Source organism: Mixophyes fleayi, chromosome 2 (genome assembly GCF_038048845.1).
Source record: "Mixophyes fleayi isolate aMixFle1 chromosome 2, aMixFle1.hap1, whole genome shotgun sequence".
Taxonomy (NCBI): Eukaryota; Metazoa; Chordata; class Amphibia; order Anura; family Limnodynastidae; genus Mixophyes; species Mixophyes fleayi.
In genome coordinates, this window is record NC_134403.1 from 55,881,134 (window position 1) to 55,899,672 (window position 18,539).

The 18,539-nt window shown below is 40.8% G+C and overlaps 1 protein-coding gene across 2 annotated transcripts in view; it reads right to left on the minus strand.

The window, feature by feature from the left end:
- SUPT20H (SPT20 homolog, SAGA complex component) overlaps positions 1 to 18,539 on the minus strand; it is a 68,305-nt gene that overhangs the window by 17,661 nt on the left and 32,105 nt on the right. For both annotated transcript variants that reach the window (XM_075199012.1, XM_075199011.1), the window contains exons 16-20: positions 17,587 to 17,704; positions 17,339 to 17,444; positions 14,476 to 14,631; positions 12,967 to 13,273; positions 7,142 to 7,296 (exon numbers count right to left, since the gene is read on the minus strand). In XM_075199012.1, coding sequence (XP_075055113.1) covers positions 7,142 to 7,296; positions 12,967 to 13,273; positions 14,476 to 14,631; positions 17,339 to 17,444; positions 17,587 to 17,704 — 842 coding nt within the window. The remainder of the gene's footprint in view (positions 1 to 7,141; positions 7,297 to 12,966; positions 13,274 to 14,475; positions 14,632 to 17,338; positions 17,445 to 17,586; positions 17,705 to 18,539) is intronic.

Below are 18,539 nucleotides of genomic sequence, written 5' to 3' on the forward strand. Positions count from 1 at the left end.
ATTTGTACAGGGGCTTCCAAACTGCCTTTTTTTTCCTGCCAGTAACAATATGGACTGTCTGACATGTCTATTTGGATGGTGTCAGCAAAATAATCCTCCACCATTTTTTCAATTGTGACAGCATCCAATGCAGCGACAGTAGACATGTCTGCAATGGTTGCCAGGTCCTTCAGTCCGGACCAGATGTTCTCAGCATTCCCGCCAGCGGGTCTTTAAGGAAAACTGAGCTTTTTCCTCGCAGCCACAGGTGTGGAAGAAAATGAAGGAGGAGCTGTCGGCATGTCACGGTCCTCTTCAGAGGACAATCTCCTGACCAGCAGGTCTTTGCACCGCTGTAGACTTGTGTCCGCCGGAAACAGAGACACAACATACGCTTTAAACCGAGGATCAAGCACGGTGGCCAGAATGTATTCCTCTGACTTTAAAAGAGTGACCACCCTCGGATCCTGGCAAAGCGTACGAAGGGCTTCATCCACAAGAGCTACATGCTTTGTTGAATCGCAATGCTTTACCAGCTCCTCCCTCACTTTCTCCAGCTGCTTCTGCAACAGCCTGATCAGGGGAATCACCTGACTCAAGCTGGCAGTGTCGGAACTGACTTCTCGTGTGGCAAGTTCAAACGGCTGCAGAACCTTGCACAACACGGAAATCAGTCTCCACTGCGCTTGACTCAGGCGCATCCCCACTCCTTTTCCTATGTCGTAGGTGGCTGTGTAGGCTTGAATGGCCTTTTGCTGCTCCTCCATCCTCTGCAGCATATAGAGGGTGGAGTTCCAGCGCGTCACAACCTCTTGTTTGAAGTGATGGCAGGGCAGGTTCAGACTTTTTTGATGTTGCTCGAGTCTGCAGTAGGCACTGGCAGAATGCCTAAAGTGTCCAGCAATTTTGCGGGCCACCGCAAGCATCTTCTGCACACCCCTGTCACTCTTCAGGTAATGCTGCACCACCAAATTAACGGTGTGGGCAAAACATGGGACATGCTGGAAATTGCCCATATGTAATGCCCGCACAATGTTACTGGCGTTGTCCGACACCACAAATCCCCAGGAGAGTCTAAGTGGGGTAAGCCACTGTGAGATGATTTCCCTCAGTTTCTCTAAGAGGTTGTCAGCGTTGTGCCTCTTATTAAAACCTGTGATACACAATGTTGTCTGCCTTGGCACGAGCAGCCGTTGTGGAGATGCTGCTACTGATGCAGCTGCTGCTGCGGAAGGCGATGCATCTACCCAGTGGGCTGTCACAGTCATAAGGTCCTTCGTTTGCCCTGAACCACTTGTGCACATGTCCGTGGTTAAGTGGACAGTGGGTACAACCGCATTTTTCAGAGCAGTGAGGACACTTGATCGTACTTCTCTGTACATCTTTGGTATCGCCTGCCTATTGAAGTGGAATTTCTACGGGATTTGGTACCGGGGACACAATACCTCCATCAACCGTCTAAATCCCACTCCACTGATGGCGGACACCGGACGCACGTCTAACACCAACATTGCTGTTATTGACGCAGTTATCCGCTTTGCCATAGGATGACTAGGGTCGTACTTCACCTCTTCCCGTACAGTGATTGGAAGGTCAGGCTTCGCAACCACCAACACCCTTGGACTCGCCTTGGGGATTTGTGATGTCATCTGTTTAGAAGGCAGAGTTCTTTGCTGTGTTGTTGCTGACAGCATAACTCTCTTCAATTTTTTGGAGGGGGGGGGAGGAGGAGGGCTTAGATCCTTGGGTGAAGCTGAACCACTAGTCCTGAACACGGGCCAGGGCCTAAGCCGTTCCTTGCCACTCCGTGTCGTAAATGGCATATTGGCAAGTTTACGTTTCTCCTCAGATGTTTTCAATTTTCTTTTTTGGCTAATTTTAGTGAACTTTGGGTTTTTGGATTTTACATGCCCTCTAGGAGATTGGGCATCGCCCTTGCCAGACGACGTTGCTGGCATTTCATCGTCTATGTCATGACTAGTGGCAGCAGCTTCAGCATTAGGAGGAAGTGGGTCTTGATCTTTCCCTACTTTATCCTCCAAATTTTTGTACTCCATTATATGCAGCACAAGAGAACCCCTAAACCACACACACTCGCCAAAGCCTTTACAAATTATCTGCGGCACAGGAGAGTACCACTGGACTGGAGTTATACAGCAGTACCTAGTATTTTTAAAATAAATTTTTTATATTTTTTTACAATTATTTTTGGATAATTTTTTTATAATTATTTTTTTATAATTTTTTATTTATTTTTTAATAACTTTTTGATAACTTTGAAATAACAATGCCCTTAGCAGAAGAGAGCACAGGACACAGGCAGCACCACTGGACTCAGCAGGGCAGAGCACAGGACACAGCACCACTGGACTCAGCAGGACAGAGCACTGGACAAAGCAGCAAAGCTACACTTATACTTAAAACTAGGACAGGAGCTCCCTAACTGCAACCTCTCTCACGAGTAATCGCAGCCAGAGTGAAGATGTCGGCCGCTAGCGCTGAATTTATGACATCCGAGTCTCGCGAGAGCCTCGGTTTGGCGCCCGGAAGTTCCCGCACTGTTCGGGTGGGCTCAGATTTCGGAAATCCGAGCCCGCTCATCTCTAATATATATATATATATATATATATATATATATATAAATAATTTAAATAATTTTAAACCATGTGAAAAAATACAACAATGCAGTATATGCATGCAATTACTGTCGTTGTATAGTAAGCTTTCAATGCCATTACTAATTAAAATGCAACTTTATCAAGGTTATATTTATAGATAATTTAATAAAAATTATATAAAAAAATTAAAAATAAGATATTTGGTAGGTGACTTTTCACAAAACTATTTTAGATGTTTTTCCCCCCGAAAATTGGAATTTTACTCACCGTATAACCTCTTCCTCTGACTCCATTGGGGGACACTGTGAGACATTGGATATAGTAGATGGACTAGGAGTTTATGCACTTATCATAACTAGTTTAGGATATACTCCTCACCTAATATACCCCTCCTCTCTGGAAGCAGCCTAAGGTTTATATAATCAATCATAGAAGAGAGCGCCAACAGGCATAACAAGAACTAGGTAACTAGAACAGCAACAGAACCGAAGTCAGACCAAAGAGAGGGTGCCCAGTGTCCCCCAATGGAGTCCAACAAACAGATTTTACAGTGAGTAAAAAAATCCTATTTTCTCTTTCCTACCATTGGGGGACACTGCAAGACATTGGGGATATACCAAAACTGCCCCTAATGGAGGGATTGTTCTGGAACAGCTGAGTGTAATACCATGAGCCCAGAGATAGCATTTGAAGATGTAAATCCCTACAACCTGTAAATCTTTGAAAAAGTATGGACAGACGAACACGTCCCTGCCCGTCACAGCTGCTCAACCGAAGCACCATGACGCGCTGCCCAGGTGGAATGAGCCTTCAACCCCACCGGAACAGGTCGAGACACCTGGACATAAGCCAAATGAATGGTAGATGAAATCCAGCGAACAATGGACTGCTTGAGGATTGCAGCACATGGCTCTCAACTCTGATACTCGCCGAGCAGAGGAAATGGCTAAAAGGAACACCACCTTCCAAGTCACATACAGTAAATCCACCAAGTCTAACAGCTGTAACAGATCCTTGGTGAGCGAGCACAGCACCAGATTGAGATCCCATGGTTCCACTGGATTGATAAAGTGGGGCTGAACTTGTAACACCACTTGCAAAAACATTTGAACATCCCCCGACCACTGCAGCAAATGAGAATGGAGAGCGCAGTTTCAGGGAAGCAAGCTGTAGCTCGGCCTGCTTGCAGGAAGGAGAGCAAACGGAGAGACTGAACCTGGAAGTGCGAACTCACGCCAGAAAATGTGAACCTTCCAGACCCGATGGCTGAGGGAGAGGGCCTCCTTGCCTTGAGCATGGTCCTCACCACACCCGGCAAGGACCCTCGGGCCCTGAGCATCCGGGTTTCAACAGCCAGGCTGTCAAAGTCAGAGCTATAGGGCTGCGTGTTCCCCCCCCCTAATGGCACAAGTAGGTACGGCCGTGGCATTGTCGCAATGGATCTTCAGAGGTCACCCGGTAAGGAACTGCTGCCCATAAACCAGGGTACTGTGAACCACTCTGAGTTCCAGCACATTGATGGCTACTACCACCTCTCGAGGGGTCCAGAGGCCCTGAAACCTGAGAGGACCGATGGCCGCGCCCCAACCGGCTAGTCTGCGACTATGGTGACCAGGGTCCTTGCCCATGCAAAAAAAGGACTGGCCTTTTTCCAGATTGGCTCTGGCTAGCCATCACGAGACGAAGAGGCGCGTAGCCCTCGACAGTGTGATGATTTGCCTGCCCAAATGTAGAGGGATCCGGACCAATTTTGGAGAATCTCTTTCTGAAGAGGTTGAGAATGGATCTGTGCAAAGGGCACCATCTAGTATACAGATACAATGGACCCCAGCAGCTTCATACAGCTGAAAAGAGAGACTTTTTTCCTTGCCTGGAGAGACCTGATCTTGTGCAACAGCGACAGAACCTTGTCTTCTGGGAGGTATACCCTCTGGGTGACAATGTTGAAGGTGAGGCCCAGGAAATGCATCTGTTGTGCAGGACTTAGAGAGGACTTGGATAAGTTTAGTGCCCAGCGATGAGTTTCCAGAAAGCTGGATGTGGTGCGATAGCAGTGATGCGGACGGAGCCTTCAGTAACAGATCATCCAGAAAGTGTACAATCGTGACCCCCTGGGGAGAGCAGAAGTCCTGCCATAACAGCCATCACCTTGGTGAACACCAGCGGGGCTGATGCCAGGCCAAACGGCAGGGCTCTAAACAGAAAATGGTGGTCTAGTACTGCAAAGCGGAGGAGACATTGGTGTCCCTCCCAAATGGGCATGTAAGTAAGCATCCTTCATGTCGATGGATGCGAGAAATTCTTCCTGTTCCATGCCTGCGATCACAGAGCGCAGAGATTCCATCCAAAATCTGAGTATGCAGATCTGTTTGTTGGAGATCTGCAGGTTTAGTATTCGGCGGAAGGAACCGTCTGGTTTGGGAACCAGAAAGAGGAAAACCCATTCCTCTTTCTGGATGCAGAACCGTAATGATGTCCCCCGAGGAGAACAGGTTTATGATGGCTACCTGAAGTGATTGGTGCCTGTGAGCACAATATGGCAGGGCTGTGGTGATGATCAGATGCGCTGGAAAATGCATCAAGTCAATGACATAACCCCTGGTCAGAATACCCCGCATTCAGGCATCTGTGGTCAATGCCAGCCACTGGTCCTGGAAGTGAAGCAGATGGGCTCTCACCACATGGACGTGGTGAGAGATCCAGTAATGCCACTGTCTTGTCACCGGGCATGGTAATCCCATGCCTACCTATTCTCGGGCCTCTGTGGTGCCCCCTCCCCCCTAGAAGCAGATGACAGTCCCCTGGAGGACGCTCCCTGAGATCTGCCAAAGGAGCACAAGGACAGAAACTTTTCCTATCTTGGTCTAGGGGAGCAGATGGGCAAGAAAGTGCTCTTATCCCAATGGCAACCTGAATGACATGTTCTAGCTCGGGGCCAAACAGAGTGAGATCGTCAAACAGTAAGGATTATAAATAGAGCTTGGAGTCTGTGTCTACCGACCAAGAGCGCAGGGAGAAAGCAGAGGGGTCTCCAGTCTCTGGCTCTGCAAACTCAAACGCTTGTCTAACCACCAGGATTAAATTATCCACACTTCGTGCTGTGGAGGGGTCTGTTGGGTCGTACGCATCATCACCCTCAGATTCTAGGAGCAGCTCACCATCTTCCACAGAAGACTGTTCAGACTCTGGGTTAGGGGCCTGAAAGGAATCAGGTACTAAGCGTTTACTAGAAGCTCGTTTGGGAACTGTAAGCAGGCGTTCTAAGGAGGAGGAAGCCAGTGCCAAGCCCTGCGTGGATTCTGCCAGGGATACCACCAAGCCTGTCTCAGACTCTGCTTCCAGTTAGTGGAACATCCGGGGGGAGGGGGTGGCACACTAAAAAGACTGCCGGCAGATTAGTATGAGGTGTGAGTGTAGCAGTCAGGCTGCTCACCCCTACGCAGGGACCCAGAGTGAAGGAAGCCAGCAGGCTATTCACTCACTGGGTCTTAGAATGGTCCCTGCGCTAACACCTGTTGACATACAGAAAAAATATGTGCTACATACTCTATATACTACAGCATAGGCAGGAGCCCATACCAACATGCCCTAACAAAATTCGAAGTTGCTCCCAGAGAGGAGGGGCAAAGTAGGGGAGAAGTATATTCTAAACCAGGTATGATAAGTGCCTAACCTCCTAGTCCAACTACTATACCCCAATGTCTCGCAGTATCCCCCAATGGTAGGAAAGAGAAAATCACAATTTGTAATGTTTGTAACATATAGTTTAGCATTAATATTTTATTTCTATTTATTTTAAGACCCATTAATTTCACCAATCCACATTACCTTTTATCCTATCCTTATGATTATGTATACGATATGTACATGTATTTGAGCAATGTGCAAAATTATCCAAGTGACCTGCTGCTTTTAACAATTTGACAATGTGTCTACAGATGAGGTACACAATATAACATGTCAAGTTCTGAAAAAATGATATCAAATAAACCCATGCCATCTCATAATTAAATACTTCATAGATGTGATTTGCTTCACTAGGTCAAGTAAATTACAGTTTTACATCAAGTTGTGGCAGACAATACATAACGCTGGTTTCACCTTGTTCTAGGGCATGGATTAAGATGCTTTTTAAATGGCCCAAATTAATGTGTAAAGTAATACTTATTTGTACCAAATATCATATGTAAAATTAATTTATGAACTTCACGTATAGCCCAATTTTACACCCCAAAGTACAATAAATCTAGGGCGTTTATTTACAAAAAAAAATAAAAATAAGTGCAGAATGTATGTAAAAGTGATGTTTTGATTTTTATTTTAAGCACTATTATATCACCAAACAGACACCAAGGGCTAGATTTACTAAGCTGCGGGTTTGAAAAAGTGGGGATGTTGCCTATAGCAACCAATCAGATTCTAGCTATCATTTTGTAAAAGGTACTAAATAAATGACAGCTAGAATCTGATTGGTTGCTATAGGCAACATCCCCACTTTTTCAAACCCGCAGCTTAGTAAATCTAGCCCCAAAAGTCATACTAACCTGCTTGAGAGGCAGACTGCATAGCAGCCGGCATTGTACCTGGCACTAGGCTTCCCGATGGTAAAATGCCGCTCAGATTTATCCCCGCAGGAGTTATGGCACCAGTACTACACCCCAACATGGCATTGGAGCCACTCATCAACGCCTGTGCGCCACTGTGGAACAGGAAAGAAAGTACATTATTTGCAACAGAAGTTCCAGATTTTCTTAGTTAGTTTATATTGAGGTCTGGTTCACAGTTCCTCTAAAATGTCATATTCTTCTACATGCTGGACTTGTATGTCTACCGATGAAGGATTTGATCTCCTGCTGGTCAGCTGATATAAAGAGCATTTCTTTCTAGATTGTATATCTAAACATTAGGTATGAACTGTAGACCAACAGCATAATCTATAAATATAAAAGATATGATTTTTTAGGATGCCCAATCTTATGTTTCAAAGTAACCGTTGAACTTTTTATGGTTGTGTGAAATCCGCAAGGAACAGAGCTATGGGCAAAGACCTAAATGTTGAATCAACAATGTGGTCTAAAGTAGACGTGCACAACCTGTAGGCCTCAAGGACACAGGTGGCATCCCCAAATCATTAGATATGCAATAAACTCTATTTGGAACACCTCTTTTGGTATGGGGTAGAGGGGTTGACTACTATTGGTCTTAATAAATAAATTATATTCATATTAATTCTAAATCTTAAACCATCCCTTATTTTAGGCAAAACAGTAAATTGTGTTCAGTGCGTGTGTATTTATTTTATTATCCTAGCAAGAAACTTTCATAAACATAAGAAAGACTAATACAAAAAGAAGCTTTGCAAACACTTTTTTTTTTTAGACCACAGAAAGGAAATTATGACTAAAGCAATAACTTGCATCAACCAACATTTGATTGCACATGGCAAAGCATTCCTTTGTTATGAACACCAATCAATAGGTTTACTAATACAAGTAAAGCCTCATAAACACCAAAAATAAAACCTGTTTATTACCATCCCCCAAAAATATTGTGTGAAGTGAATAACATTAACTAACTCCTTAGAATGGCACTTGTCAAGGAGGGGTGATATATATCAGGTAGCAAGTGAACAGTCAGTACAATAAGTTGATGTCGTGCAAGCAGGAAAAAATGGGAAAGCGTAAGGATCTAAAAGACTTTGACAAGGGCCAAATTGTGATGGCTAGACTGGTTTAGAGCATCGGGCAGGTCTTGTGGGGTGTTCCTGGGGTGCAGTGGTTAGTACCTACCAAAAGTGGTCCAAGGAAGAACAAACGGTGACAGGGTCATGGACGCCCATGGCTCATTAATACGCGTGTCAAGTGAAGGCTAAACCATCTGGTCCAATTCCACAGAAGTAGCACAAATTGTTGAAAAAGATTATGCTGTCTATGATATAAAGGTGTCAGAACACACAGTGCGTAGCGGCAGACTGGTCAGCGTGCCCATGCTGACCCCTGTCCACGGCGGAATGCGCATACAATGGCATGTGAGCGCCATGCCATTGTATGCGCCATGAACTGGACCATGCAGCAATGGAAGAAGGTGGCCTGGCCTGATGAGTCACATTTTCATTTACATCATGTGGACGGCCGGGTGTGCCATCTACCTGGGGAAGAGATGGCACCAGGAATGCACTATGGGAAGAAGACAAGCCGATGGAGGCAGAGTGCTCTGGGCAATGCTCTGCTGGGAAACCTTGGGTCTTGGCATCAAGTGGATGATACCTTGGCACGTATCACCCATCTAAACATTGTTGCAGACCAAAGAGTTCAAGGTGTTAATTTGGTCAACAAATTCTCCAGATCTCAATCAGATCGACCATATGTGGGAAGTTCTGGAAAAACAAGTCAGAGCCATGGAGTCCCCACCTCACAACTTACCGGACTGAAAGGATCTGCCGCTAACGTCTTTGTGCCACATACCACAGGGCACTTTCAGAGGTCTTGTGTGGGCCATGCCCCCAGGGGTCAGAGCTGTTCTGGCGGCACGAGGGGGGATTACACAATATTAGGCTTGTGGTTTTAATGTTGTGGCTGATTGGTATATGTTTATATATTGAGGTTGATTATATGTATTTATATTCAAAAGGTACTATATAATGCTATGTTGTAACATCCCTCAAATGACAACTGCAAGTAACAAATATATTGATCCATCCTGAATTTTTTGGGTGAAAAAAAAAGAAAAAAAAATACAGACAAAATATGTATGCAAGAGATAAACTGGTATATTCTCTTATTGTTAAGCTATGATCCATCAATTCTCCTTTGTTTGTTAGCCATCAGTTTAGAGCAGGGGTAGGCAACCTGCGGCTCTCCAGGTGTTGTGAAACTACAAGTCCCAGCATGCTTTGCCAGTAGATAACCAGCAGATAGGTGGCAAGGCATGCTGGCATTTGTAGTTTCACAACACCTGGAGAGCCGCAGGTTGCCCTCCCCTGGTTTAGAGTGTTGTGTAATTAAAATAAAACTTAATTTTCTTCACACTAAACTCTGTGTCACCAAAAAGGTATCGACGAGATGCAGAATTTTTTTATTTGCTACATTTTCTAAGTTCTCTTAAAGAGGCATTTATATATATCAAATGAATATATTCCTATTTCAGAATGTAAGGGTATATACACACACAGGCATCCACTGATACTGTATGACATTGGACAGCACTCAGCAACATGGTGGAAATTAATGGAAACTGAAAGAGGGATCATATATGAAAAACAGAGTGTTAGTAAACATGGACTTTATTAGGCAATGGATGATAAACACGTGTTCTTGTAAAACTAGAGACATTCAGTTTTGGCCTAATGGCTGGAACACATGATTGGTGCAGTCTGTCAGTCACATGTGCAGCCAGGAAATATGAAGCTCTAAATGGAGTTGGTTTGGCCTAACTCAGACAAAATTGTCATGTCTGTGAACAAATCTAGAAGGCTTCTTCTATAAAGCCCGCTGTGCATTGTGAAAAGGCATGCCCCATGACTAAAAATGTATAGCAAACATATATATTTCCCAATAGGCTTACAAAGCTTATACATATGTATTTTGTTACTACTAGCTCTTCTAATGTAATGTACCATGCATTACAAAACATTGTACACGTTTCTGACAATTTTAGCCCCATAAATGTACCAGGTAAATCTCAGTGACTGCCATTCTTAATTAAATTATATTAAAGTAATGTTAAGATGAATTGTATGCAAAAACTTGACTAACTTTATTATGAAAAGGGTTGTTTTTAAAAGTGTACAGTAAATTTATTCAATTCAAAATAATATAGAAATGTTTAGTGTTTCTCTTCCAAAAAAGGAAATAAAATCGAACTACAAAATACAATTCCTTCATTTTAATATGTCCGTTTTCATCTATAAATTAATGTTAACACTTTCAAGTCACTTTTATTATGTATGATGCATCCTTTTTAAGGTAGTTTTGTTTTAACAACATGAAATCAATTCTATAAGAAATACAATTTATTGCTATTATAAACCATGCCTATTTTATCTCATTATTATAATAATTTAATATCTGTTCTTACTTTTTTTTTTTTTTTGGTATACACTAACCTCATTGTGCTAGTTCACCCAAAATATTAACTATCCATATATTCCTGACTACTGTGAACATGATGCAGCCCTACTGAAGCCTCTGTACTAAATGTGAAAAGTCACGTCAGACATAGGCATATAAACATGAAAACAATAAAAGGCCTCAAATGCACTTAAATATATGTTTTACCCTTACACTACACTGATAAAAATTCTGTATCTGCTTCAGCAATTCTAATATATAATTATATATATTTTTTTTAACTAGTTGGTTTCTAACACATGTAATTTTGACCCTTTGGTTTAAAATTAAACCACTTTAGAATACAAAAGATAAACTTGTGGCTTTACTCTTGTATACGGAATTAGAGCACTGGCGAAAGATTTATTTCTAAGTGGAGTGATTCATGCAAGAGGTGATGTTCAACCTTATGTCTCAGCTCAGTTTTGCTCGCAACTCATTAAGGTGCGCACAAATAGACAGAAAGAGAGACTGTTAGATCACATTTTAAAGTATATGAAGTATTTTCATTTTTTGGTCTCACTCATCCTTAAGTTCAGTGCAAGCTCACTAAATAAGAACAGAAGACAAAAGGAAAAGCATCCCGACGTCAAGACAATAGCAGAGCTAGAAAAATACAGGAGCAGACTGAAGAAATCCAGGAGGAGAGACTGATCAAGTGCACTGCAACAGAAAAGATAACTAGAGAAACATACAGATGTATTAAAAGATGTAAATGAAATGCAAGAATAAAGGGGACACTATCCTATAGAAAGAAGGTTTCCTTTATTAAGACAAAAAGGAATGCAATAAAAAAAAAAGACAAGAATAGAGACAGGCAAGGTAATGGACACTTTAATAATGGAATTTTACTGCTAAATAGCATGAGACATTAGGTGGTTTATGTAGCATATAGCCGACAATCATTGAGTGTCGGCTATGAGGAAGATACAGAAGAGGCTGGTTAGTCTGAAGCACTAATATAGGAATATGTTCCTGTCTGACAAAACTGATTAGTTCACTAGTGTACACACAGATGTATCCCTAAATCATTGTCAAGAATAGGTTTGTAAACTGACTATTGAGGTTCTCTAGATTATATTTGGTACCTTAATCTGCAATAAGTATTAGTGTTGATAGCACTCATGCTTGTGTTTGGGCAGAATGTTGAGGTCATTGTATTGTTACCGAATCAATAAGTGTATATAGCACTTCTCTAGAGCTCATTTACACTTTAGGGGGAGCATATTTAAAGGATGCTGGACAACGCCTTCTCTTTACATAGGCCCCCATGTATTGCTTTCAGTGGAGCCCCTCCACCTGACTTTCACTGCTGCTCCTGTCAGGGAGGAGTGAGTTTTGATAGAGGTGGTCAATTTAAAACCAGCTCCGGCTAGAGGAGTGTAGTGCATCTGGCACTTGATTGGATAGCTGCTCTCCTCCAATCAGTGCACACACTCACTACACACCATTAGTTTCCATAGTCAAGATACCCTGCTTTTCTTCCGGTGATGGGCGGCCGCAATTAGGCAACAGTGGGGATCTTACCAGGAGTGTAGGGACCCGCACTGAAGCACAATGTAGACAGTGGAGATTGTCCAAAAATGAGCCTGAGTACCCCAATTCAGGAATAACTCTGATCATCCCCATCTTACCTTATTTCTCTTTCCCCACCTTTTTATCTTTCTCCTAGTGGAAGCTTGCAATATACCATGTGACTGGCACCCAATAGTGGACAGCAGATTATTAAGAACTATGGAGAAACACAAAGTAACATTCAGGCTGCTGGCCATGCAGCGCTTTTCGTACTCTGAGGCTAGGCATACAGTGTCTCCCCAGCAGCTATTTCTGATGTGCTCCACCCAGCTGGTTTTACTTGCCATCCGGATCTTGAAACCAACAGTCCTATCATAACAGAATAAACCATTGTTTCTCCTATTAGAACAGGCACTATGTGAGCATTACAGCCAGCAGTGTGTGATAGACCACTGACCACCAGTCTGACCAGGCCCGGCAGGAGTGGGCAATAACCTCCAACATTTTTAATTATTATTGGAAAGTATTACACCGCCCCCAACCGACTACTTCTTAATGCCAACTAGCTGGCAAGATTTTCTGGGGAGAAGACAGACATATAATGGACAATCTTCCTTTCAAATGAAACGAATGACAGCCGTCACTTGTACTTCTAATAATTATGTTGGTAGTTGCATAAAAGGTAAACAATCTATTTGTTTAGTAAAAAGAAAATGTTGAGTACCAAAATAAAAAAGGGAACTTACCATCCAACTACATTGATGATATTAAGTCCAGCAGGGTTGGTCATTACTTGGGTGGAGGCGGTTCCGGTAGTTATAGATGTTACCATGGTGGACAGTGGAATGGTCATTACAGGTAACCCCTGACTCAGAGACATTTGCTGCTGAGCAAACGGTGCTATCAAAGTAGCTTGTGAATTAAAGCTTGAATCTTGGGGTGTGGGGGTTACAGAAGGAGTGAGAGGAGCGGAGGTCGAAACATCGGGTGGGTGCGGTGTCGATGAAGGGGTGTTGGTTGGTGTAGGAGTAGATGGTTTGGGAGTTCCAGATCCTGCTCATTGAGAAAAATAAAAAAGCACTAGTACAAAAACACAATTTTATAAAAAAGTGGAAAAAGAAAATGATATAAAAAAAAATAAAAAAAAGCCGGCAACCGAACATGTAAAAAAAAAAAAAAATATGGTTAGTAATAACTAGAATAAAAATAACTTATTATACAATTAAAGTTAATAAAATACAGTTCTCCCCCACCCCCCCACAAAAGAAACACAATATGAACTCTCACCAATAAGGCAGAAAGAAAACACCTCATTAACAGATCGCAAATGCTTCAAACCCATTTAATGGCAAAACATATCAAAGAAATATAATATTTGGTTAGTAAAGGGCCATATGCTGTAAGTTGAAGCACACATACTCATTTTCCAAAACAAAAAACTCAACTGCATTTTTGTTTTTTTTCATTATTTTTTTTTTTTAAATGTGACAGTTTTTTTCCAAAAATCATTTTCACACAATGCATGCAACTTAAACAATCCAGTGATACAGGCAGTAATTCAATTCACGTCTATCTTGTTTAAAAGCCAGACTTGCCTGCAACACACAGCGTTACAAATGCTTGGCTGACTTCAATGCAACCAAAGTTATTTAAAAATGTCAACTTAATGTGAGTTTTGGTCATTTTGCACATGTACAGCAGCCTTCATGTACTCGTCATAGTATAATACTTTGAGGCAATTTTAAATTATATATTAAAAACATAAACATACTAAAGGTAATATAGTTCAAAAAGTCATTATTAATTACGCTGCACTGCTTGACTTGCGGTAACAGCCCAGCTTAATCTTTCTTTAAAAACAGAAGCTTCTAAAATTCAAATTCTTATCATACAAAAAAGGAGAAACGCTTCCTTTTGTCACATTGAATACCTAGCTTGCATTGCAATTTTTAAAGCATGGGACACAAGTCATTCTAGCATCATACCGTTATAAATACGTACACACTAAGGATGCATACAGAAAAGGAAAAACAAAAAAAAAATGTATATATAAAACATAAGGACAATTACATTAAACACAAAATACATACAGTTAACAAAAACACATTGCTATAAATTCTAAAAGGCTTTTACGAGGAGCGCACACAAGCATACACGTTGGCGTCACCAATCCATTAGAAAGGAGAGTTTAATCTTGATGACCTCTACACGAAAGGCCTATGGAGATTTAATGGAGAATTTAGGTCGTGACTCACTTTGTGAAGAACTTGCAGGTGACATGGCGGATGGGGAGAGCATGTTGACTTGATTAAGGTCCACGGACTGTTTCCGAGAGATGCTTGGAGGTTTAGATGGTGGAGGTGTTGTGGATTTGAGGTGGCCACTTGGCTGCTGGGAACTAAAAATATTACCTGGAAATAATTATAAAACATTACGTGAGTATTTAAAACATGTAGCAGTACATCCATACAGTGGCAGATTTCAAACACCTAACACCCTGGGTGATATTCTAACTATTACCCCTTCTTTTTATAGTCACTTTTTTCCTGTACACACACTGCCATACTTCTAAATTAACCTAACTTACCAATAGTCCCAATTATTGCACGGCTGGCCTGATTCTTTGACCGTGAAAGTAGTGTGGCCTACAGTAAAGTGAATGCCGCGTTAGAAAGCCATTATGTCGGTAACGTGGATCGGGCATGGTTTAGACAGAGTTGAACGCTACATATTAGCCAAAGCAGCCTTCATGACAGCTTCATTTAGATCAGGGTTCCTGGGCTTCAGAATATATATATATATATATATATATATATATATGGATTCAGACTTAAGAGGAAGAGAAAGAGGTAAGAGAGTATTCACTTTTAATAAACTATGGCTATTTACAGATTCACAGGACAGTCATGGGGACCAGATTTGCACCTGCTTTCACAGACTAATATCTATAATATAAATGTCTAGTGGCGTGTGTTAGTCTGTCTGTGTGGAAAAAACCAAGCTGCAGCGCCACCTGCTGGGCGGAGTTATACACTGACCTACTAAATTCTTAGTGTGTATGGAAAAAAAAATTCAGAAAGGGCTGAAATTTGGTATACTAAGATGTTTTTAATTTGTTAATTTAATTTGTTAATTGTTAAAAGTGTTTATAAAGATTTGAAAAAAATATATATATATTTCTTGAAGGAGAAGTGACAGTTGGGAGTGGTTGGTGGTTGCCGGGGGTGACAGTGGGGAGTGGTTGAGGCCTGAGCTATGGCCCAAATGCATGACAAGAACCTTTTTAACACCTTAAGTAGCTTGATTTGACTAGAATGCATGAGTATCATGCATGGGTTAACTTGTGTGTGTATATATATATATATATATATATATATATATATATATATATATATATATATATATATATATATATATACATACACACGCACAAGTTAACCCGTGCATGATACTCATGCATTCTAGTCAAATCAAGCTACTTAAGGTGTTAAAAAGGTTCTTGTCATGCATTTGGGCCATAGCCCAGGCTTCCTCAGGGGAAGAGCGTTACTTCCCGACGTAAGCGCCCTTTTTTAACGTGGTTTTGTCCACATGTCACCACCTCATCATTCTTCTCCATCACCTCATCCTTCATTTTCATCGCCACATCTATCCAGATGTCTATCCAGACACAGGGATCTCTCTCAGCGGTCCTGAGTATCCCACTCCTCTCACTCTGTCACCCCCGGCAACCACCAACCACTCCCCGCTGTCACCCCAGCAACCACCAACCACTACCAACTGTCACTTCTCCTTCAAGAAATATATATATATATTTTTTAAATCTTTATAAACACTTTTAACAATTAACAAATTAAATTAACAAATTAAAAACATCTTAGTATACCAAATTTCAGCCCTTTCTGATTTTTTTTTCCCACACACACTAAGAATTTAGTAGGTCAGTGTATAACTCCGCCCAGCAGGTGGCGCTGCAGCTTGGTTTTATTTTTCCCACACACACACAGACAGACTAACACATGCCACTAGACATTTATAATATATATATATATATATATATATATATATATATATGGTCTGCTTGAGGAGAAATATATCTGAATTGGCTCATTTGGTGCAAATTCTATTGTTTGATCATCACAATCTCAATTACAGAGGAAAATATAATTTGTGCTAAAACCTTTCAAAAACAGGATGCCAATAACAATTACTTATACCTTAAAAGTCAGCATTATTAATCCAGAGTTAAAAATAACCCTTAAAGCTAAGCTAATAAATTATTAATAAATGCATTTGATCAAATTAACAAATTAGAGAATAGTTATTATACAACCTAAAAATCTTCTAAAACTTCAAAAAGAGCTTTATAATTTATTTCAAAATGTAATTGAAACAGTGACAATTGCAAAACACGGTAGCGCATTACTGCTATGCACAGTATAGAAACTTCCAATCGGGGGCAACAAAGGACCACAGAAGGGCAAGTTTAGGTGCAAAACACTCCAAACACACCAGACCCTCTACTTTGCACTAAGAGGCAATTGCTCACTATGGAGAGGGATGTAGTTAAATACAATGATTAAAAAAAAAAAAAAAAAGATCTTGAGACCAGATATGGATCTGCACTTTATTTTTGGTACCAGATATCTGCATATTAAACTTGGCACCAGGTACGACTTCCTCCACAACTTGCACTGCTAGCTGCTTACTGAACTGGAGCTGTGCCAAGATATGCAGTCAGCTCCGGGTTAGTGAAAATATAGTAAAACAATGAGGGAAACAGGAGGCAGGGCCTATTACATTATAGCAAGTAATGCACTAAATACCCTTTTAAAAACACCTGCTATACGATACACTAAACAAACCGTTAATGCCTAACTTACTGAGGTAAGCAGGCCGACTATTAATGGCCATAAATTTACCCTGTAACAACTGACCTTTCTTTTTAAATAAAAGGCCATAATCAAAGTTCAATTCATTCTAGGATTAGTTATTGTAATGTGGTCATTAATGAATTTAAACACCATCAGTAAGATATTACAAGTGATGTTTCCTGGATAGAATCGATGTTATGAGGTTAGAGAAGTACTTCCTCTAAGTATAATAAAATAATATTACCTGCAGAATTACTCCCCGGGTTTAAAGGAAGTTTGATTGGAGGTGGTCTGTGCTTAACTCCTTTCCCCATCATAGAGGACTGGATAGAGCCTGTGATGCTGTCCAACTAAACAATGAAAATGAAAGGAAGAATGAAAAAAAAAAAAAAAAAAAAAAACACACACACAAAAAAAATCTCTTCAACACATTTATTGTACAATGCGCACAACTGTCAAAAAATAGTCACTAAGTAAAATAATTCCACATACCTCAATGTCCTTGCATGGAGAAAAGGGACTTTGGCTCGCCACTCCTCCTGCATTGGTGGTCATCTTCACAGAACCTTTAGACTCGTTTTCGAATAAATCACGGTACTGACTGACAACTCTGGGAGGATAAAATGATGCAGAGTATGTTTGTATATGTGTCACAAATCGTTTTTGCGATTGCAAATACTTTTTTCTTACCTCATGGAAACCAGTTATATATGGTACAGGGACATAATATTAAGCTTTTAAAACTCACTAGAATACATAAAAAAACCACATATAGACACATCACTTACCTCCATTTTATCACAAATTTATTTTTAATGTTTTTAGAAATACAATCCATTACCAAGAACTAATGCCATCACGGAGTGCCTCAGAAAGGACTTATATCACTATTTTGCAGTAAATTGATAGGCTGCGTTCTCATAAACACTGGTTTAGCCTATAAAATTGCTCCTTCATAAAAGTACTCATGAGTTAATTTGTTCCTAATGAAATGCTAGGCTGTATCCTGTATTACAAACATAAACCCGAAACAGAGGGCTCCTATAGGTCAATGTCAGCCTCTTCAATCACTGACACCCACACAACTCAACCATACAAAGTGAAAATAAATTAACTATGGACACTATTCACTTACCACGTCATACTTTTAAAGAAAGAACTGTGACTCATTAATAAGAACATCACAGACCTCTGGATTGTGAAATATTGTTTTTTTATCTATTAATTTGTCACTTTAGCCAGGTTATTCTTCTCATGTTGTATATTTTGTTTATGCATCCTGCATTAATTTAATAACATGATCTATTAAAATAGGGTAGTATCAGTGCTACAAAAATAATGTCCAATTTGTGTTTTTCTGTTTCACAGATTAGATTTTATTTTGTTCTAACCACACAAGTATTCTCTTTACAAAGCCGTTAGGTCTTACTTGAAGATATGGCTTT